This window comes from Melanerpes formicivorus, unplaced genomic scaffold (assembly GCF_026170545.1).
Source record: "Melanerpes formicivorus ecotype bairdi unplaced genomic scaffold, bMelFor1.0.p_v2 SCAF_4, whole genome shotgun sequence".
Lineage (NCBI taxonomy): Eukaryota > Metazoa > Chordata > Aves > Piciformes > Picidae > Melanerpes > Melanerpes formicivorus.
In genome coordinates, this window is record NW_027142356.1 from 34,190,010 (window position 1) to 34,213,478 (window position 23,469).

Consider the following 23,469-nt stretch of genomic DNA (forward strand, 5'->3'; position numbering starts at 1 on the left):
TAGACCTTTAGCACAGTCTTCACTGTACTCTCTGGAATAACCTGCCAAATTAGTGTGGTGCTATTATTATATCTGCAAACACTGCCCAACAAAGTTTTTCCTCATCCAGGTAAGAGTAGAAGCAAGAATTCGGGTGCTGCAATTATCTAGATGAAATTCTGTGCTTACTACCCTGGGCTATATCTGCGTTCCTATCAACAATGCACCATGACACACTCAAAATAGGCTTAAACAAATCACACTGCTGATAGACAGTTACCTACACTACATGATTCAATACTGGAATACAACAGGAGGGGAGACCCAAAAATGAGCAGGGCAGATTCTTCCTAATGCTTCACAGGGGAGGAAAAGAAATCCTTGCAGGCAGACATTGTGGAAATAGCTTTCCCAGTTTTCTTCCTTGAATCTACTTTATTTATGGGGAGATTCCATTATATTTTGACCAGAAGTTTGGTTTAAGAATTTTCCATTTATGATATAAAGCACAACTGGTTTATCCATGCCATAATTTGCTGTCAAGCTTCACAGGTGTGCGTGGCTAGAGGGTCACCAACAGTCCTAATGTGGTAAAATAATATTTAACTGGGAAAGACAAATGGGTGGGTCTGAGAAATGCAGACTTGGCCACTAATTTACTAATTACTGGCAAACTAATTTAATTCTGAAGCTCTGGAGGAGAGATTACCTTATAGAAAGGGGCTAACAAAAATCCCTAGAAAAACAGGATGACTAAATGTTAGAATTTCCTGTGCACAAAAGCCCCAGTCTTCCTAATTGATACAAATTAAAGACTGTAACACAAGAGATGAATGAACAATTCCTTCCCAAAACAAAAAAACATAAGGGTTGTGCTCCACCAAAACAAAGTTATCTGATAATCCAACAAAATGCATCCAAAAGCCACAAAGGCTAGAGTAAATCAGTCTGTTAGGTATCTTTACATCCATCTATTCACTGTTCTCAAGAACTTACATGAGATGAATACAGGACCAGTAACATACCACAGTGACCCAGCCTCTCCAAAACCCTGTGTCAGCCAAAGCTTACTACTGAGGACAAATTTCACTGTGGTAATTGCAGTTAACATGTCAAGTTCAATAGCTTGATTTCCTTACTAAGTCAACAAATCAAATCAAACAGCACCAACCCCGAACAAGACCTTTGCAGAACAAATGGGAATTTATGCAGCAGAAATCTGCACCTAGAGGGACCCAGTCACACAAAGTAAGTCCCTTCTGCATGTCTATTTTGCTATGTCAGGAATGTCTTAACATAAAAACCAAACCCAAACATACCTCTGTAGGACAAGCTTTAAAAACTTTGTTAAGAATAAATATCACAGATTATGAGTAAGGAACTTGGTAAGCATGTATTTCTTCACATGACTATATTCAGGCCATGTAAAACCAAGAGAGACAACTACAAAACACACTGCCAGGCTGCTTTTCCAACTTTGCAAGCATCTATGTTAACATTTTAGAGTGAACAGTACCACTCTCAGAGCTCTTGAAAAGAACACTGTATTACATTATATGAGAAAAATGTTTTGCATTTATCTCAGAAGACTCTTCAGCGATGTATTCCTGCCAAAATTCCTGTACAGAGCATTTCTTTGTTTGGAGCAGCTCTCTCTGGCTAGTTTGGCCAGCCTGTGACAAACATGAGGGAGGAAATTTGACAACAAAGGAAAGGCTGTACAAGGGGTGTCCAAAAAAGCTCTATGCACCAGACAGCTCTTCTCAGAGAAAGTATTAGCACAGTAACTGTGGACTGGAACTTTTCCCATGCATTTTGGATAAAGTACATGCTGGAGGACCCTTTCAGATCTTGCCAGGAACAGGGAGTCCTGGGATGAAAGGTTGACTTGATGACTAGGCAAGAAGTCTTCACTGACTTCAGGTTCTGACCAGGTATGAGTCAAGTAACTCAGAACAAATGATTTTTTTCATTTAAAGAAAGAATCAGACTTGAACTCTCACAGGTGAAGGTACACAAAAAGAATGAAGATGTAAACTGCCCTATTAGTGCCAAGAACAAATTGCTTTTCTGATTATGTGTGCTGTAGTATGTGGTTGTACGTGCCCTTAACAGAGCTCACAGTTCCAAACATAAATGCAAACCCCAAAACACTAAAATCAAAGCATGGGGAAGACACTTCCATTTTTAAAACTGTTAAAACTTATCCTTTTTTAAAATGCATTACAAGACACAAAGAAATATGAAAGTTATACTTAGGATATAAAAGATGGAGGGATACAAGAAGGTCTCAAACTGGAAACAGTATAAAACACGCTTCTGCATGGCAGGCTTGTGGGCAGCAGTCTTTGCTGAATACTTAAGCCTGCAGCTGTACAGTGCAAATGAGAAGTCAGCAGCAAACTCAGAGTGAATTCTAATTCTAAACCCAAAAGTTTCCAATGGAAAACTGAAAAGTTTCCAGTGGAACTGGACTTTGACACAGCATCGGGGGCACTGTGCTTTTAAGCCTTGGAGAACATCTCTATTTTATAAGTTCAATGATATGTGAACTGAGACTACTTGGCACCTCTTAAGTGTGCTGGTAAATTCTACATGTATTCCTAGGCCCAAATACAAGAACCTAAAATCATTACCCCACTTTAAAAGAAGCCTAAACAACTCACTAATCTGGTATACTACAGTGTGGTCTACCCTTTGGGCTTTCAGAATACACTGCTCAGCATTTCCTGATGCCTTTCTTCCTTTGGTTTAAATATTACACACTCCCAAGATTACTGTTTTGCAAAACACTGTTGATAAAACAAAGAGTTCCTCTTCCTGATTATTTTCTTTTCCCAAGCACAGAATAATTCTAGACTCAACTAACACTTACTCTTTGACATCACGAAGCTGGTCAACATCCTGAGGTTTTGTGAAATCTGGATCATGTGCCAGTAGGTGAATCATGTATGGTACCACATATTCAGGCAGCAAGGATAGCAATTTTTCTACAGCAACCAAAATAAATCAGAAATAATCTCTGTATTACACATACAGATGCATCACCAGATACACTTTTTCCAAGGATTCCTTTTGCAAATATGAAATGCAACGTGTCAACTTGCATTTTCTTTCTAATGAATCATTAAAAACAAAGGAACAGGTTCAACTACTACATTAACTACTTGGTCTTACTTCTGAAAGGTCATAAAGCATAAAACATCAGAAAACAGCTTCTCTTTTTTTGAGCAAAACTACCACCACACTAACAGCATTGGATTTTCCATGCATGTACCATGAAGCATTTTATGGATGATGATAAATCAAGTAAATTTATATTTGAAGGTGTCTAATATAAAGATGAGGAAACATCTTTATATTAGATGTTTGTACTATAAAGATGAGGAAACAAACATATCCAGTGCTTCTTTACAAAAGCCATTTGTTTAACTTCTAATGATTACTTCTTTCAGTTTAGCATTTGACTATTGTGTTCTTCACTTCACTGAAATACTAACCATTAGCCATGGGATTCTGCTTAATATATTCTCTTCGTATACTGATGTTCTTGAGCAAGCACTGCCTGGCATGTGCTCTTCTCTCTTTCACAGGGTCTTTGGCACACAAAGCAAAGATTGCCATATATTCCAAAGGGAGAAGTAATTTCACAAGTGCCTTATGCAGTTTCTGGGCAAATATCTGCCTCACTTGGTAGCACTCATCCTAGAGCAACAAAAAAAAGTAAGAATGCAACTTGGTCTTAAAAAACCCCAAAGAAACAAATGAAAAACCCCACCTCTTCCCTCCCCCCAACCCCAACTCCCAAAACAACAAAGCAAACAAACAAAGGGCAAAAACCAAACCCAAAACCCAAAAAACACAACATCAAAAAAAAAAACAACCCCACATCAAACCAAAAACCAACCCAAAGTGGAATTATGAGGAGGCATTTTAAATCAATCAACAGGTGCAGCACAATAGATATCTGAAATGTCAAGACCTCTTTTGAAAGCTGCTGAGGAAGAGAAAATACTCAGTGTAGTAGCAGCAGCAAAAGCTCAGATGTAAGGACTCTGAACTCAGTTAATTAAGAGTCTCTTCAATTCAAATGCAGTTACTTACATTAATGACAAGTGCACAGAGCTGGAACTGTTCTGGGGTAATTATTTCATGGTAACAGGGTTCCTGTGCAAGCTTCATTATTGCACTACCAGCAGCTAACCGCAGTCGAGACATATCCGATTTACTGTGTAAACAGAAAAGACCCAACAAAACACAACTCAGCACAAGCATCCTTAAATTATTTGCATGTCACAATTTCTTATTTTCACCAGATCAATGAGCAATCAAGGTTTTGCCCTCTCAGATCAGATCTCGGTTCAATAACTTCAGATCAAGATAAATTATCCCAACCAAATATGTGAAAATTAAGTGCTCTGCTTCCCCACAAACACTGAACTCCAGTAAAAGAGTGAACAGCCAAGTGTTTTCTTCTTTTCATATCACTGCCTGAATGAAAGCAACTCTTTTGACACAGATTTTCTTTTCCTGTCCTTCATCCTCAGAATGAAGATGAGGTGCAAAGTTACCTCTCTGAATGAAGAAGCTCCACCAATCATCACCCAAATCTCGTTTTAGCACTTAACTCCTGCAGGTCTTCTACTTGCAAGAATGTCTTTTACTTATCAAGACACCCACAGAGTTCTAAGTTAGATTATTAGAAATTACAAGGAGGAGGGAATATTAAGAATATTTTTATACTGTCATTCCACTTCCAATATTAACACTCCAGTCAGATCATAGACTTGTTTTGGTTGGAAAAGACCTTTACGATCATGAAGCCCATCCATTATCTAACTCTACCAAGTACACTACTAAACCATGTCACTCAGCACCACATATCTGTGGCTTTTAAACACCTATAAGGATGGGGATTCAAGCTCCTCCTTGGGGACCTGGTTCCTGTGTTTGAGAACCTTTTCAGTCAAGTAGTTTCTTCTAATATCCAACCTAAACCTCCTCTGGTGCAACTGGAGGCCATTTCCTCTCATCTATCACTTGTAACTAGCTGGAAGAGTCAAACCCACCTCACAGTAACCTCCTTTCAGCGAGTTGTAGGAAGCATTAAGGTCACCCCTCAGCCTCCTCTTCTCCAGGCTAAACAGTTCCAGTTCCCTCAGCTGTTCCTCACAAGACCTATTCTACAGACTCTACATTGGCTTTGTCAACCTTCTCTGGACCCCATTCAGCACCTCAAAGTCCTCCTTGAAAGGAGGGCCCCATTCACCATCCCATTAGGCAACACGAGGCTTACCTTAAAATTCTTAAAAAGCACTAAAAGAATTAAGAAATATCCTTTGAAATTCTAAATCAAGACCAATAGAGGCCTGAAAGGAACAAAACCAGACCTGATCCGCTTCTGTTCTGTCAAGTCTCCTTCACTGACCAGCATAGCCGACAATAACCGGAGTGTGGAGTTGGCGGATTTCGACTGGTTGTTCTTCATACCCAACAGCCAGCGTACCAAAAGTTTAATGGCTTGCACCTATCAAGCATCAACAAATCCACAGTGAACTTCCTTCCTAAAGCTGGTACAGCACTTAACCCTGCTGCTGCCAAACTAAAATTGCTACAGCCTCCCTAGTTATTAGAGCAGATACATTTGGAAAGGAACAGAACAAAGCAGTAAATATTTACAGAGTGAAGAAGGAAGGAACAGTCTGTGGACATCAGGCCATTTCAACTACAGTTCAGTGTCTTCTCACAAGTGCATCTAGAGGATGTAGGATGCTTGCTACATGGTTAAAAATAAAAGCAACTGGATAAAACATTTCTAGAAATGGCTATAGTTAGATTCACAGTAAATAGCCTATAAAGATTAATCAAATTCCTCAGGGTCTCAGTTTATTTCCAATCTGTTTACAGTCAGGAAATTCAAATTACCCTTGCTTGTAAGGAAAACTAAAACCTTTGAATCTATTTGCTCAGTATTCAGCATAATTAATATTGGTAAGTGAAGACACCATCTTGAACAGCATCTACCAGTGTGGATAATCCACAAAAAACTCCAGAATGCTGCATATTCTGAGGATACTCATCCAAAAGTATGCAAAGGAATGAATTTGTTCTAATCCTCTCCATTGCACAACTTGGAAAAGGGTAAATCATAACACTCAAATATGCACATTATTACTCAACTATATGCACATTATTCACCTTTGCTAGTACTTCTGGAGAAACTTCTTCATCTGGAGACCACAATTTTCCATTTTTCTCACCTGTTGACTACAGACATTCATGTAAGTTTAAGAACTGGTTCAAGCCATACAGAAAATGCAGAAGTAAAGGTATGGATTAAGGTCTCTCTTACACGAAGATCTTTACAATGCAATTGTCACTGTCCCAGCCATTTACAGTATGCCCCTTTATTAACTTGTTTAACAAAGTTTTATTCCCCACAGAGCTCTTAACAGGCAAACAGAATAGCAAGGACTCAGGATAAAAGAAAACCTTACCCTGTCATTCATTAGGAGATCTTTCACAATGAAATTTGCAACAACAGACTTCATTGGAGAAGCAAATTGGTCTGGAGCCAACATGGAAATATGACCCAGTGAGACTAATGGAGTTATAAGTTGTTCTGGTACATCAGCATTCAAACTTCTACTAAGAGGCTGAGGAAGAAGAGGAGAAAGAAAAAAAACCCCAACAGTTAAAAATTCAACTCAAGCTAAGTAAGCCAGCATGCCTAAAAGTCATAGATTTTACTGCTGGATTGCTGATGGGTTTCACAGTTTTTCCATTAAAATTAATATGGTTAGCAAATTTAAATGAAGAAAGAGTAACCAAAAACCTCAGAAGAGATAAGGGCAAAACATTACCTATTCTCTTCCTCTTTTAACAGTGAAACACATTCAAACCTGGGAGACATGAGAAAAACTGACTCTGCTCTAGCCAGGAGTTGTGAAAATCCAAATGGCAGAAAATAACAGCAGGTCAAAAAAACCCAAAACACCCTTGGAAACCACCAAGGATATTTCTGTTAGCAATCAGCATTTCCCTTCTAGAGAACAGTCACCAGGACAATTCCGTGCTGCTGGATCACCCAGCACCCTGGCATCTTATTTTGGCATTAAGAGAGGGAACACACACTCCCACAGAAATCTAAGCAAAGCTCAACCTCTGAAGCTTAATTCTAAGCTTTTCACACTTCTGAATTATGCATAGGTTCAAAGACAGCCAAGATGAAGAACCTAAGGTATTTTACAAGTGCAGATTAATAATGTTATTATTTAAGTGACTGCAGTGAAAAGTAATAACCTCTCTGCTCTGCATGAAGTGACTCTTTGGCTTTACAACTCATCTAAGCAAGCAGTAAGTGAGCAGTAAGCTAGTATCTGAGCTGATAGCCAGGTAGTCATTCTGCACTACCTTCCTCAGTGAGAAAAGTGCTGTATGTGCTAAGACCTTAAAGCATGGTAATTGAATACAGCTTCAAAGTAGAGGATGCTATCTCTCCCTTAGTATCTGCTAAATGTGTCCTCGTGGGATTTTGATGTGCAACATTCCAGCCTATTTAGCTTATTTTCCCCCTAACTTTTCCCATGTTGACAAAAATTGAGTATCTTATCTACCAGACATCAGAATATTACCAAGCTGTGACTAAGACACAAACATTAATGACTTACTACTGTAGAATGAATTACTTATCTTGACCACCACCCTGACCTATAAATTTTTATCTCTTAATAAACAGCATGAATTAAATGAATGTTAATTACTATTATCAATGAAGAAACACAGAAACAAAGCTTAGAAACAAAAAAAAAACCAACCATGACATACCTCGAAGATCTGTGCAAGTTGCACTTCTTTATTTGAAAATATGGCATGTATACAGTGAACAGCTTGCTTTGCCTGATGAGGAGTGCCTCTTTTTGCTTTCTGATGCAAAATTGGAATTAGTGTTCTGTGAACATTAAAGAAAATGCCTTAAAAAAACCAGCAATTTGCAATCTACCAAAAATAAAGCTCTTCACCTACACAAATCTACCTCACGGTCTTATAAATCAAGTATTCCTTTGAAGCCTGTTCAGGAAAGATCATAATCATAAGGTGAAAAGCAGGATGGAATTGTATTTAGTAGTACTTGTTGAACATCTGACTGTACACATTTTAAACAGAATGAAAGCCCCCAGGGAAAATTCTAACATGAAAGAAAATAATGATCGAAACAAGGCCATTTAGGAAGCCAAATATAAGGTGGGGGGAACCTGACAGGTTCAGCTAGGGTAAAGCCTAGGGCTTGTTACCCAAGCTTGGAAGTGACAGGGCTGAAGAAAATTTATGAAAGCTACGAATAGCCATTAAACATCAGTGTGTCTACAGGCCTTCACTGCTTCAGCTTTGCCCTTTAATCACAAGTACTCAAGTGAACAACTACTTTGTTCTGAGCTTTTGCATTTGGATTCCCTGAATACAAGACCTTGAAGGAAACAGCAGGGCAGAAGCCACTCCAGAGACCAGGTAGAGGTAGGTCAGACTTTTGAGTTCTATTCCTCAGAGAGCATTGGAAAGGCAGGCCTGTCTCCTAAGAGGTCATCATCTGACACACTAATTCATGAGATTTACCATGCAACTCACCCAGCAACTGACAGAGAGAACAAAATTGCCTAGAAAGCATCTGACATAAAAACACCTAAAAAAAAAAACCTTCCTTGCTTTCTTGAAAGGCTCAGTAACAATGCATCATTCAGCACATAGATTATTTATCACCCAGCCTTCACTGACACATTCTACAGCACCAAAATTGGCAACAAGAGGTGGAAGAGCAGCTTGTAGAGCAGAAAAGTCTCAAAGCATTCTCCTCAAAAAAAAACCCCTCAAATCTCAAAACTAAAGACACCTAGAATAATGTTACAAGCACCCTGAAGTAGAGTAACTCCTCAAACCAGCTAAGATTCTGCAAGTTGGATTAAATAAGAACAGCAGAGAATCCAGTAAAACCTACAACAGATAAGCTTCAGTGCCTAAGCTACAGTTCCCCAGTGTTAAGTATATGCGTGAGCACATGCCAAGCATCCAAGTATTGGCTACAAACCACACTTCATCACACTCCCAACTGCCATGTCTGCAAAAGGTGAAACCTGACATGTTTACCTGCACTTTTACATGTTTACACCCACAAGTTTACACCCCATCCACAGGCTCTCTTTGAGCATGGCCAGCCCTTCCATCAGCAGGCCATGAATTAGTGCCTAAACCTATTCATTTTGCATATGAGGAGGAACTTGGGCTGCTGGTGGTGAACACTACTTCAAAGGACAGCAAGCAGCATGCTCACAAGTTACCTGAAACAAATTATCTTGCTAAATATGATAAAGATTTATGACTATACGAGATCTGGAACATCTACTTGTTCTCAGACTTCTTTTTCTTTGTGGCAGAGTAAACACTGACCTGGTTTTGGCTTTCAAAACATTAACCTGACTTGCTTGCAAAACCATGTCAAAGGCTAGGCATCCATTTTGAATAGTTATATTTTTAAGTTACTTAAGACTGCCCAACAGTGTGTGGCTGAGGCATGAAGCCAGAAGAAATGTCAGCAAGGCCATCTTCTTTGACAGAAAATCACATAGCCCAGCAATGCAGAGCCTGGAATAAACTCTAGTAGGGGACTGTAGACTATATTGGGACTGACAATGGACATTACTGGGCTGTTCCTTTTCTTCACCCCTACAAATGTCTTTAAGAAGTGTCTTATATATGAGTTTGTGCCATTTTTCTTTTGAAGCACTGAGAACTAAGGGGGTACATTGCCATGCATTTAGCACAGTGGCTGAGAGGCTATTTCAATACAGGAGAACTTGAAACCTGTCCTTTACAACCTAGATTAGTTAAGATACTAAAAGGCTTTAGATGCTACCCACATGGTCTGTGAATACTTCACAGAATATGCAGCTTTAATCAGCAGTTAAAGCATGAATTGCATTATGATGACTTATAGACAGCCAATTACTGTGAGAAATTCATGCCTGCTTTTGGATCTTGCTTCCCAACTTGTTCCATAACAAACAGAGCTGTTAACCATCAGAGATTGTATTTCTGTTCCTTACAAAGATAGAAAAATTGTGTGAAGGACAGATATGAGCAGGAATGATGCCAAGGAATTACATCTTCACAGTGTTACTGCTGTTGTTTATTTTGTAACCTGGGAAACACTCTATGTGCTGGTTTTAATGTGTCTAAGAAGATTTTTAGGAAGTAACTAACATCTTCAATAAATACACAAAAATCAGGAGAACAATGAACTTAAAAAACATAGAATGGCTTAGGTTGGAAGGGACCTTAAGAGATCATCTAATCCAACCTCCCTGCCATGGGCAGGGACACCTCTCAACTGCGCAAGGCCTCATCCGGCCTGGCTTTAAACACCCACAGGAAGGATGCATCCACAGGCTCCCTGGGCAGCCTAATCCAGTGCCCCACCACCCTCATACTGAAGACCAACTTCCTAAGATCCAGTCTAAACCTACTGTCCTTCAGCTTAAAAAAAACATTCCCTCTTGTCCTATTGCTAGACACCCTTATGAAAAGTCCCTCTGCAGCCTTCCTACAGGATCCCTGCAGGTACTGGAAGCCAGCTACAACACCTGCCTGGAGTCCTATTTTCTCCAGGCTGAACAACCCTAGCTCCCTCAGCCTATCTTCATAGCAGAGGTTCCTCAGCTCTTGGATCATCTCTGGGGCCCTCCTCTGGACTCACTCCAGCAGCTCTGTGTCCTTCTTATGCTGGGGACACCAGACCTGGATGCAGTATTGGACATAGCAAAATGAAGAGGCAAAACCAAAAAGACAGTGAAGGAATACAAAATAATGGAAGGGAAGCTCTTCATATTCCAGAGACTGTAATTTCAGGAGCACCATACTGAATAAATCTCAGACAGGCAGAATTCCAGGTATAGAAGGCAGCATGTAAAGAAATGCACTCACGATCTTATCTGTGGCAAGTCTGTTTCTATTTTGTGACCCGTGTTTCTGAAAATCTGTATGGCTGCCTCAGCTACCTTATCATCTTCCATCCTGAGGCACTGCAGCAGAGACTCATAGGTCTCTGCAGAGTGGAACGAGGTAGGATGTGTAAAGGACAGAACCTGCAGATGAGAGATGAAAACAAAGGTGTACTTACTCACTGCAAAGGAATAATCAGAAAAACAAAGTTATGGCTGTTTATGAGCATTACCATCAACATAAATAGCTATTACAGGCTCATAGGAGATTATTACATTCAGTAACTGCATTTGAGAATGATATAGGTGTTTTCAAATAAATTAACCTATGCTTTGTTCTTCAGGTCCTACAAGTGTTTTGTAAGATGCTGCATTATTTGGATATGTAAGTATATTATTTAAACACACACACATATTTGAGAGTATTCATTTATACTCCAGACTACTTAAGAATGCTTTATTTCCACTTAATTTACTGAACTGAGACCTTCATTTCTCCAGAATCTGTAGTCCCTGAGCAGAAAAGAAACCAAGTTCAAGATATCTACAAACACAATATAGATTATTGTCCTTTTAATCTAAAGCTAATTAAATACAAACACATTCTGTTTAATAGGAGAAGCATCAAATAAGTAACTAAGCATACAGACATTCAAGGCAGGTCAAGGGAAAACAAAAGCCTATCCCAAAGCAAAACCACATTAAGAATAGTAAAGTTCAGATAACATAATGTAGAGAGAACAATGAAAAGTTGCACATTATTTTGTGTATTCCTTGGATTTATCTTATCTTGGTTTCTCTGATCAGTTTTCTACTTGCTGAATATCCATTTGTGAAATAACATTCTCAAAGATACCCACAACACAGCAATGTCTTCACCCTAGGCAGACTTCTTTTTTTTTTGAGCTACATCAGCAAACAGACATTATTTCCTTGCATACTTGTATTTCCAGAACTGTTTCCACCATGGCTGCCAGTACCAAATTTGGTGTAGTATGTCCCCATAAACCCTGCCTCAGACATTCCCACTTCTGAAAAGTCTCACTTTAATTATATGACTCTCCCCTTCATTCTCTCCAATATTATACACTGGCCTTTGTAATATATTGAAAATAAAGCCTCATTAGGGAACTGCTAAATCCATCACAGATGTTTTCCAGATACTTCAAATCCTCCAGTCACTTCTCATCCCCATTAACAACACAAGTTCCCCCATCCTCTTTTATTTTTTCTCTGCATAACTTGGCTTTCAAGTTTATTGCTTGCTCTCCTTTCCAGTGTCATACAGCCCCCAAAGAACATGCCTGTTCCAATTTCCCTATTTCTGATCCTCTCCCTTTACCTCTGCACCTTCTTCTCCATGACTTCTGTAGCAGAAATCTATTTCTGCTTTCATGTTCATATTTCAACTCTTGGCACCCTTTTCAAAACACACTTCCAAAAAACCCATCTTTTTTACTCATTCCTTTCTCAGGTATAGTCTCAGGATAGGACTAGGGGGAATGGAATGAAGCTAGAGGTGGGGAGATTCAGGCTAGATGTGAGGAGGAGGTTCTTCACCATGCGAGTGGTGAGACCCTGGAATGGGTTGTCCAGGGAGGTGGTCGAGGCCCTGTCCCTGGAGGTGTTTAAGAGCAGGCTGGATGAGGCTCTGGCCAGCCTGATCTAGTGTGGGGTGTCCCTGCCCATGGCAGGGGGGTTGGAACTAGATGATCCTTGTGGTCCCTTCCAACCCTGAATGAAACTATGAAACTATTAATAACTGAGCACTTTAACACACTAAAAATGTAACTATCCAAACAACATTAGAACCCTCCTAACATGAATTCATCAGTCATACCACTTTTGTCCCTTGCAGTACAAACTAGAGCTGCAATACTGTAGGTTACCTTGAGAAGTTCGAGTCCTGCACGAATAGCAGTATCAGGACTTACACCCTCCTCTTCATCATCAGCTGTCCCCTCTATGGATTTATTCATTAGTTTAACTAGTGCACTGAAATCAAAGATACAAAAAGAAAAGACATTGCATGAATGTGACCATGTACAATACTAAAAGCATGAGATATCAACAAGATTAATTGGCTTGGACATTAAGTAAAGGGAAGGCAATAGTTCACTGAGGGGAGGTAGGTGTTGTGGTGTTTGGGTTTTGGGTTGTAGATTTTGTGCTTTTGCTTGCCCCCTCCCCCCACCTCCCCTTTTTTTTAAATCAAGCTATTCTATTATTCCTTTCCCTTCTGACTTAGCTTTCTGCAAAATTAATTCTTCAGGAAAAAAAAGCCCAAACAACATCCCCCCCACCACACACACCCCATGTTGGCAGCATTCAGATCAACGCAGAGTTGCACGAATTTTAGAACATAATTAGGTTGCCAGACAAGTCTCAAAAGAAATCCAAATGTTCTCTTACACAATCCCACGGAAGCTAATTAATTCAACTGCTACACAGAAGATTGTGTTGCAGTTAACTATGTGAAAATTACGATCATCATCTTCACCTTAGGCCCCACAAAGAGCAGTTTTACTCAGAGCAGCTACTGTGTTTTATCATTTGCAGGCAGCACTGCACAAAGCATATAAATAAATAAATAAGTAAGGCAAAATGGCATTCTCTAGGCTGCTAGAAATGAAAACAGCTACATTATTTTCTTTAAAGCATATCTGCAACTAGTGTCAAGTAATCTAAATCCCATGAAATTTCTGGGGTTTTATTTCTGCCATTCAAATCAACTTCAGAATCATTCATGAGTTAGTATGGTATTTCAAGCTTACCTAATGGCTTCTGAGTCAATATGTACAGGGGCAATTCTTTCCAGAAGAAATTTGACCATTTCCAGAAAAGGATTTGTTGGCTGCTTAGGATTTGCAAGCTTCCGGGCTATCTCTCTCTACAAGAATGTCAGATACAAACAAGGATCATACTCATTCTCCTTACTTCTGGAGCGTGTTGAACAGCTAAATATAGCCACTGCTTTTAACTACAAAGATTGTCTACATCATCAGTGAAACATATTTTAAGGGAGGTGGTTGTTCTCTCCACATCTTTCTCTATCACATATATTGAAAGCAGACATGCTTCAATAAAATGTTTAAATGTAGGTTTCTAGTGGAAGTTCTTCAGAGTTTCATTAAGGAATTGCAGGCCAGACTGAAGACAAAAATCAAGGGAGAGCAATGTAGAAAGAATTCAAGTATTTATGCTGACAAGAGAAACTCACAGATCTGGAGGTAATTCTGTTTGTATGTGTGAGATTCCACAAGCAACAACGAAAAAAACCTGTTCTGACAGCTGTGCTACTGCAGATGTGCAGAAGCGCTACACTCACGTGGGCTACAACAGATGTTCAGACCCTAGGTACTTGCTTATGAACCTTTTGGATCCAACAATCTCGTTTTCCTCTTTGAATGCCCCAAATGGAAAGAGCATTAAATTCAGCTGCAAATCCAGCAGGAGGTGGATAAGAAGGTTGTTTTTTGTTTTGAACTTAAAGTCTGAAAATCTCTGAAGAAATGACTCCTTGAACTTCCTTCTGCTATAGTGCTGGATGCTGCAGACTCTACAAACTAGGAAATTTCTTATTATGCTAAATCAGTTTCAGGAAGAAACCTTCCTCTTGAAATTGCATCACTACATTCTCCAAGTGCAAAATTTCCTAGTTTAGGATGAAATATGCTCTCTACATCAAGCAGTCAGGACATAATTCTGGAAGTGATTCTGTTCCCTTCCCTGGACAATTTCAAGGCCATTAGACAAAATCCAAGAAGCCTGTTTGTTGATGCTCTCTGTTGTGATTTCTGATCATGAAATTGCTTACTTGATTTTGGGATCATAAATGTTAAAAAAAATGTGATATAGGACACAATCTGTGATCTCTGTGAAGTTGGATTTAATATTAAGGTGTTTTTTCATTAAAGAGGTTAAATAGATGAGAGGGGAGAGAGAAGACTGATCTAGAAAATAAGGTTCAATGAGGAAAAATACATTAATAATACGCAGGTGGCATAGTATTTGGCTTGCTGGTACTCAGAACAGGCTTCATCACTGTCATTTTAGGAACAATATGATAAAAGAGCAACTTGAAATGTGTCTAAAAAATATATATTGGTTTTTTAGAGTTCATGCTTGATGGTCATAATCCCAAGAAATAGTAAAGCTAAAGTTTTCTTGGGAAGCAAGATGATCACAAACTTTATTTTCCATAATCTCTACAGTTAACCAAAAAGAAATGTTATGAAAATCATAAATGCATAAAGATCATTGTAAAGGTATCAAGAGGCCATTAACTCTAACTGTTTTGAGCACAAATATTTAAGGTACAAAAGTTTGCTTTTCCATTTCCTTACCACACAGACATCTGCCTGTTTACAAGAGCATGTAGGGCTAATTAACAGTTCAAGCTGGGACCGAAGCTTCTCATCATCACCTAGAACCTGATTGAATTTCTTCACAAAATCTTGTGCTTTTCCAGGATCTGGAAGGTTTTCTGCATGATCAAACAAAATTTAGCATAAGATAAACATGCCAACTTCAGTAGGCCAAGACTCCTGAAATAAAGTTTCCAGGAATGCTGTAATAACAGTTCATAGAACTTATTAACACTTACTTGCTATGGTCATCAGCTTTCCAAACATGGCAGCACTGTTTGCTTCTGACTGAGAACAACAGCAAAAGAAACAAACAAAATCAGTGACAACTCCTGTAAAAAAATGTACCTTTTAAGCTGATCTGTTCATTCTTCTGCAGCACTACCTGCTATTCTGCCCTCTTATATTTTATGTTTTTAGGAATAAACAGTAAAATATGATAACAGTATGATTAGCAGCTGCTACATGCAGAAAAAAAGGGAGGGGAAAAAGGCTTCTTGGAATATCAAGAACTGCAAAACCTAACTAATTCACATAACAGATCAAAATAAATTGTTGGGAAAAGACCTTAAAAAACCCCAAATAATCCCAAACTCCCCCCTAAGCCCACCCCACCCCAAACCCCTCAAAGCAATTCCCTTCAATTTAAACTTTCTGCTAGTTTGAAGATATGCTTGGAAGTAAAATTCCAGTGTTAATGCTTAAAAAACTTGTATTCAAACAAATCTTTGCTTTTTGTTAGCACATATTCCATTCTCAAAATACACTCTAAAGTGGGAAACAGAAAAAAATAGTGGGTTTGGTCAACAAATAAACAAAAAAAGGTCAAAAGCAAACAAAAAACCTGGCATTGTTAATCTTTTTCCAACATTATTGACCAGCAATATAAAAGAATGGTAAACATAGGGAGGCATTTAAGCATTACTGAAAGTAGCTTTATTTAATGAGAATGGAACATTGTCTACATATGGAAAAAATAGAATAATAAAGTTCACACTGAGCAAATAATATTGGATTTAAAAAACCAAAACCCTAGTAAATCAGTCTAACAGGTCCACTGGATAAGGTATTAGTATGTCCAAAACCGTACAGTGGGCTGCTTATGCAAGTCTAGTAATTCTCGTACGTGACTCCTTAGCATGTTCTGGCACTTCCACATCTCATTCAGTGCTCTGCAAAAGTGCAAAACCAGAAAAATACATTTTACCAGTGACAAGAACACGCTGGATGTATTAGTAAACAAGACAAATAATTTATCTTACAGGTGCAACATCTGCTAGGTACAATCAAACCCATCTATTAGAAACAACCATTTGAACAAGGTGAACTGATTTGGTCTTGTTACAGAGCATCGCCTCCTTGTTATGCTACTAGGAACAATTTCACATAAGCAGGGCAATCACAATACCACAGAATCACAGAACATCAGGGATTGGAAGGGACTTCAGAAGATCATCCAGTCCAACCCCCCAGTGCCAGGCAGGATCACCTGGAGCAGGACACACAGGAACATGTTCAGGTGGGTTTTGAATGTCTCCAGAGAAGCAGACTCCACCTCCTCTCTGGACAGCCTGTTTCAGTGTTATATCACCCAGATGATCTTGAAAATAACATTTTAAAATATAAATTTAGAAAATAACATTAGTATAGACATTAGGAAGAAATTCTTCCTCCTGAGAGTGGTGAGGCACTGAACAAGTTGCCCAGAGATGTTGGGGAGGCTCTAAGCCTGGAAGTGTTCAAAGCCAGGTTGGGATGGGGCCTTGAGCAAGCTGGTCAAATAGGAGGTGTCCCAGCCCATGGCAGGGGAATTGGAACTAGATGACAGTGAAGGTCCCTTCCAACCCAAACCATTCTATGAGTCTGTGAAATACTGTTAGTTTGGCCTTTCTATATTGAAATCCTTTAGTATTTTATTATCCTAGTTTTAATCTATGATTCTATGACTTTTAACATAAAAACCAGGTCACTCTGAAGCATAATTATAGCTATCTTCAACATGGATTCTTAATACAGACCAAACCTAGAAGGCATGACTTGTGCATTTTTACCTCCATGTTGCTCTCATTGGATGAAACTATTCTCAAATATCAACTTGTCTGTCTCTAATTGACGTGCAGAGTTGGTTAGAAAAAGGAAATGTTTTTAAGTACTACTTGCAAATAACACTAATAAGGTTAAACATCAATTACCTATCTATGTCATTTTACTTGCATTATCAGAATTCAAAATCTGATGGAGAAGTCTGTGAAAGCATTTGCCCTATACTCACTTGACAGCATTTGGATCCAAGCTAGCATACAAATAGTACAAGCACTTCATCCTCTCTTCCGTTTCCAAATTGTGTGGAACGAGATACTGAGCAAAGATTTTCTCTACCAGTAACCTGCAGGAAGAGATAAAAACTGTACATTTCCAAAAGTGGTGGATGCCCTTAGAAAGGGAATAGAAAAACTACTATAAAAAAAAAAAAAATCATTAAAAACAGCCTTAGACAGAGAAGAAAAACAAAACAACTCCCAAAAGCAGTGCTGTTTATTCTCATCTGCAAAGACCTCTTCCATTGTTGACAGAAAGATTGGTAGGAACTGCTTCATGAGAACTTTTGCATGTTCTTTCATCTTCACCTCTAAGAGGGAGTAATTGCTTTATTTGTCACCATCCAAATTCTTTTTTTCTTTAGCTCTGAGAATTTCCTTTTGTTCACCCTTGTGCATAAGAGAATGGGATACAGGCAGTAAATATAAAGGAGAGAGTGCATGAATACAACTTGAGGAAAAGCAAAAACCTGAAGTATCCTTGAGGGAAAGGTTGAGATAAAACATTAGTATTTGAGGGGGGAAAAAAAGCAAAACTACTCATTATGCTAATGCAGAAGTTAAAAATTAGCATTAAAAAGGTGGAAACAAGGGAACAACAAAACACACCCAACAAAAGGAGCAGGAGGAAAAGTAAGTGAGAGCAAACCAACCCAACAAAAACATTCTCCAATTATATCTCTTTAAGTTTCTGTTTTTTTTTTTAAAGAAAGTTTTCATAAAAGGCAAAACTTGAAACTACAAAGCACAACTGCACAGTTCATCCAGCTATAACCCCCTTTTTTAATGAAAGAACATTCAGAACTTAATTTAATCCACAGCAATGAGAGCTGTGCACAATGTTCAGCTGCACGATTTGATATTTATGGATAAATATTTCATGTGTTTCCATTTACAAGCCTCTTCACTATGATTCCTAGTAAGTACTCATGGAATGCCTTGTAAAAGACCACAGAAGCAGCACAGGACAAGCACCGTATTTCTGCTCAAAGAACAATCCAGGAAACTTGATGGCAAGGCAGAGGAGTAAAAGGATGAAGAGGAATACAACTACCTCAAGGCAACCTGTCAGTGTTAAAGAAAACTTGGCTTCCTTCTTTTAAACATACATTTTACTATGATGACTCCAAGCACTAAATTGACTGGGGAAGAGGATCTTCAGACCTCAGGAGACTCCATCTCTTTTTAACATAGTAGGATACTAGAGACATCAGTTATCTTTAGGAGCACTGCTCTAGCATGTGTCTACAGACATATATTCTAGAACAGCTGTCAGTCTCAATGGTGAGACTCCATCATGCCTTCCCTAGTCAACATCAGTTAAAGATTTACAAACAGGGGTAATACCTCTGGGAGATACTTCTCTCCTGTGAGCAATGTCTCTGGCACAGAGCAGGTAACAGGCCAGTGTTTTTAAGATGTGGTTATTTAACTGTATTACCTATGCACTTGATTTGCTGTAAAATTAAAAGAAGCTTCAAACAGACAAGCTCTAAGCAGTTCTTATGGTTGCAAGTTCTCAATCTTGAGTAGACATGCACATCAACAGTCCAGGAACATCAAAAAACATTGTCAAGTGATTGAGTAAAGGACATGTGAAGAAAATGGGTTCTATTCCACTGAGATACCATGCTGTTATCTTTTGAAAGAACCACTGTTATCCCAAGCACTCAATGGAAAATGCTTCAAGGCTCAGGCTGATACTTTTTATGTTTTTCCAGTGTTGCTTTTCATCCTCATCTCTCATTATGGAATCAGAACAGCCTAGAGTTGGCTAATTTTGACATACACTTCTGCATTTGAAGGACTGGATGGACTCTATCTTAAGAGTTCAAAGCATTTCTAGGTGTTACAAATAGTAACTCTCTAATTCTGACAATGCTAACATTGAAACGCATTTACCACTTCACTCCTGAGCTGGGGGAACCAACCCAATCCAATGGTGTGACTAAGCAAGAATTTCACTGTGAGCCTTCAGCATGGATACACAGAAAACAAATAGCATACAATCTACATCTGCTTGTGAGCAGACCAGCTTCAATGGCTTAGTTTGACTTCCTGAACAAGTCACATCAGAGAAAGAAACTCAGCTTTGACGACAACAGTCTTTCCTTAAAACTCCTTGTCTCATTTCACTGACACTGTCCTGCAGCTCCTATGAGCAGGAACATTGAAACCATCTACCATCACCATTTAGCTTTTGGAATGGGCTGCCCAGGGAGGTGGTGGAGTCACCATCCCTGGAGGTGTTCAAGAGGGGATTGGACATGGCACTTGGTGCCATGGTTTAGTAGTCATGAGGTCTTGGGTGACAGGTTGGATTTAATGATTTTTGAGGTCTTTTCCAACCTTATTGGTTCTATGATTCTATGATCTGCTGCATTGCTGTGGAACTTTGATTCATTCTTTGTTGACTATCAAACCTGTGCACTGACTGTGAGATATAAACATGCTGGAAAAGCAACAGGAATTAATCTCTAAATGCATATTAAAGCATATTTGATGCATATACATCTGCAGAAAGCACCATGGAATAACCTGAATATTGATTATTTCCTAATTTTTCACTATTTGGTACTTCTGCCTCAGCAGACATTCAGAGTAATTTCTGTGTGTGCTATCTCCTAAAAAAAAAAAAAACACTAAAAAGGCATCAACTAATCAAATATCTAACTCTGGCCCACTTATGAACAGCCTTAGATAATCAAAGTGAACTTTCATGACTGCAGCAGTAAGAACTCACTCTCATGACTGAAAACTGAAGGACCAGGCACGAAGATCACAAACACAGTGAGGCAGCAGACTGGTAGATTACACAGACATGAGTCTGCTGTATTAAAAATCTAGGCTGAAATTCTATCTTTGTCTGATCTCATAGTTTGGCTCTCCTTGTGAAAGACAAAGAATTAGCAGTGAGAGTTGAAAACTGTCTCCCAAAACCTCGGCCAAAATACTTTTTCCTAAGCCAAAAAGGTATTTAAAAAATTAAAGGGACTGAGTAACAAAACAGGGAAGACTAGACAACAGTAGAAGCACCCCTGGTATTTCTTCAGCTTGTGTTCTACCTTAAAAGGGAGTAGAAAAAAGGGGTCCATTTTTACACAGCATACCAAAAGATGATGTCTGTGCATAAATGCACTATGCTCACATTATAATATGCCCACGTCTGGAAAGCAATAAGGCAAACAAGAACTGGCCTAGGAAATGCATTACTTGACTTTGTCTTTCTTTTTCTATACAGTAGGTTGTTAATGACCACCTACTGTCTTCATAAATCTAGTTCCATCAGTAAATCAAGACAAATACATGAACAGATAATGCAAGCATGGTACCTTAATTATTATATGCATCATTCTTAAAGCGACAAAATGTTATGACAGCTTTCTTAGCATAAGCACTACACAATTAAAATTAGGAAGGCTTAGGTTGACTCACTTGTCATCAATGCTATTTTGATAATATATGTGCAAAAGTTTATCCTTTATCCAGCTCACTTTCTCTGCAGCATCTTTTCCAGCTTCGGCGTGAAGACAATACTTCTTGTATAGCTGGGCAAGACCCATCATAGCTTCTTTTCTTACTCGCCACTTGAGGGGGAAGAAACAAAAGAGGCAGGAAGTGGTTTTGGTAAATAAATATCAAGCACATACAAAAATACAGTAAGGATGTGTGAAAAGCAGAATGGCCACATTCTGACCTATATTTAGACACTTTAAAAGCTGAAAACTCAGAGCCTCCAAACGAGAATTTTTAAGGTCTACAGAAAGAGGTTTCTTCCTTGTACTAAGCACCTTAAGTATTGTCTGTGCAGAGGAAACCAGGACTCCTCTGTGCTAAGCAAACTTAAACTGGATGCCACTCAGTATGAAAACATGAAGTACAGCTTAACATGTATGCCTGAGTAAGGGCCTTCCTGAGCCAGGATTTGGAAGACTTACCTATTCAAGAGTCAGGCAACAGTCACAGACAGCAACCTTCTTTCTCCCCATAGCCTTATGCTGTCCTAAAGCACACCTGCCTAGATACGGGAGGTTTGGAAGCTAGGCCCAGGCAAACCTGTAGGGCCTGAACTCTTAGACCACTTTAACAGGACAGTAGGAAAGCCTTCAAGTAATCTCCATAAGACTCCAAGGATCCCAGAAAAAGCCAAACTACAACATCTACAGATGGAGTTCCTGGGTTCTGATCCTTGCCTTTGGTGGTCACTACTTTACCCTTCATGTAAACAGGAAACATCCCATTATTAAACACTTTAACAGACACGATCTGTCAGCTCTCCTACACTGACTTGTGGAAAGAATCATACCAGAACAGACTGAGGACTAATTTAGAGAGAGAAGTGTCTCCCACCGAATGATTTACACAGAAAACCTCGGAAGAAACTTGTTTTCCCGCACTATTTGCATGAAATTCAAATAGAACCAGAGAAACTTCTTTCAGAACACTCTAGATATCCATTTTGGCCTTGAACTCCAAGGACTAGCAATGCTAAAATCATTTCACTCTATCAAGCATAAATGTAGATACTATTATTCACACTGCATAACTTCTTCAATCTTGTTAAACTGAGGGCTTGTTTTAATAACACTAAGTGAGATATTGCACATTTAATTTCTTAATAGTTTTACTGAGTGACTTCCTTTTCTTGAAGGGCAAAGAGAGGAAATATTTTGACGGTAATATGGCTTATGTCAGCACGACAGCCTTACACACCACTTAGCTGCTGAAAGAAATGCAATCAAGACAATGGAAAAAATGAAGTTGTACTTCAGTACATATTTCTTAAATATTAAAACCACAAGTAAAAGTCAAGAGAGTAGTAACTCTGCATATAGTATAACTATTTCCAAAAGAGAGAAGGATTTGGGGTATAAAGAGACGTTACTGTTTAATTTCTCTGGAGGAATTTGCTCACACCCAGTGCATTTTAAACAAAATAAAGGTCTGAAAAAGAAAAGTATTAGTATTTTCCTGGAGTCATAGAATCACAGAATGCACCAGGCTGGAAGGGACCCTTGAAGGTCACCTTGTCCACACCCCCTGCTTTGAGCAGGAACATCTTTAACTAAATCAGCTTGGACAGGGCCTCATCATGTTTCACCTTCAATGTCTTCAAGGATGGAGCCTCCACCACTCCTTTGGTCTGTCTCTTCCAGTATTTCACTACCCTCATTATAAAGAACTTCCTCCTAATTCAGATATACTACTCCCACACAAATGACAGCTTCATCAGACCTCCTATATGAGACAGGAAGGATGGCAAAACTAGTGCCAGAAGACAGAAAAGTATTGCGGAGTGATGTTTCTACATAATTGAAGCCTAAAACGAAAGCAGAGTGCTTAATGAGGAGTTATAAGGAAAGGAGGTTTGGATTGCAAAGATTTCTGATCACTGAAACTGCTGTAGAGAGCACAAGTCAGAGCACATGGTAAGGCATCTTCAGGCAGAAGATGGGAGGTACTGGACAGAACCCCTCAGAGAATTCTTTGAGAGTCCACGGAAGCGAGTCACTGAACAGGAGATACAGGTAGGGAAGAAAACAAAAACACCCAAAAAGAGCAAGGTACTACCAAAAATTAAAGCTCAAACTGCATAGAGTAGGGTCAAAAGTGAATGCAAATGAAAATAAAGGGGAATGTAGCAATCAAAAGGAGTGAATTAATAAACACAGCTAACAGAAATACTACCCTGATTTCATTTACAAAACAATTTTCAGTCTTCCTTAGTCAACCAGCAGAGTTAAACTCCTTCACTGAAGGCTGATCAGCTAGGCTAACCCAAACAACAAACAATTACTGACAGTTCAAGACAAT

The 23,469-nt window shown here is 38.9% G+C and overlaps 1 protein-coding gene across 2 annotated transcripts in view; it reads right to left on the reverse strand.

Moving 5' to 3' along the window:
- PDS5A (PDS5 cohesin associated factor A) overlaps positions 1-23,469 on the reverse strand; it is a 92,961-nt gene that overhangs the window by 15,604 nt on the left and 53,888 nt on the right. For both annotated transcript variants that reach the window (XM_068137586.1, XM_068137585.1), the window contains exons 12-26: positions 21,091-21,242; positions 17,610-17,723; positions 16,428-16,509; positions 15,577-15,625; positions 15,317-15,456; positions 13,745-13,860; positions 12,860-12,965; positions 10,954-11,114; positions 7,807-7,930; positions 6,477-6,635; positions 6,178-6,246; positions 5,370-5,506; positions 4,084-4,207; positions 3,480-3,684; positions 2,855-2,969 (exon numbers count right to left, since the gene is read on the reverse strand). In XM_068137586.1, coding sequence (XP_067993687.1) covers positions 2,855-2,969; positions 3,480-3,684; positions 4,084-4,207; positions 5,370-5,506; positions 6,178-6,246; positions 6,477-6,635; positions 7,807-7,930; positions 10,954-11,114; positions 12,860-12,965; positions 13,745-13,860; positions 15,317-15,456; positions 15,577-15,625; positions 16,428-16,509; positions 17,610-17,723; positions 21,091-21,242 — 1,853 coding nt within the window. The remainder of the gene's footprint in view (positions 1-2,854; positions 2,970-3,479; positions 3,685-4,083; positions 4,208-5,369; positions 5,507-6,177; positions 6,247-6,476; positions 6,636-7,806; positions 7,931-10,953; positions 11,115-12,859; positions 12,966-13,744; positions 13,861-15,316; positions 15,457-15,576; positions 15,626-16,427; positions 16,510-17,609; positions 17,724-21,090; positions 21,243-23,469) is intronic.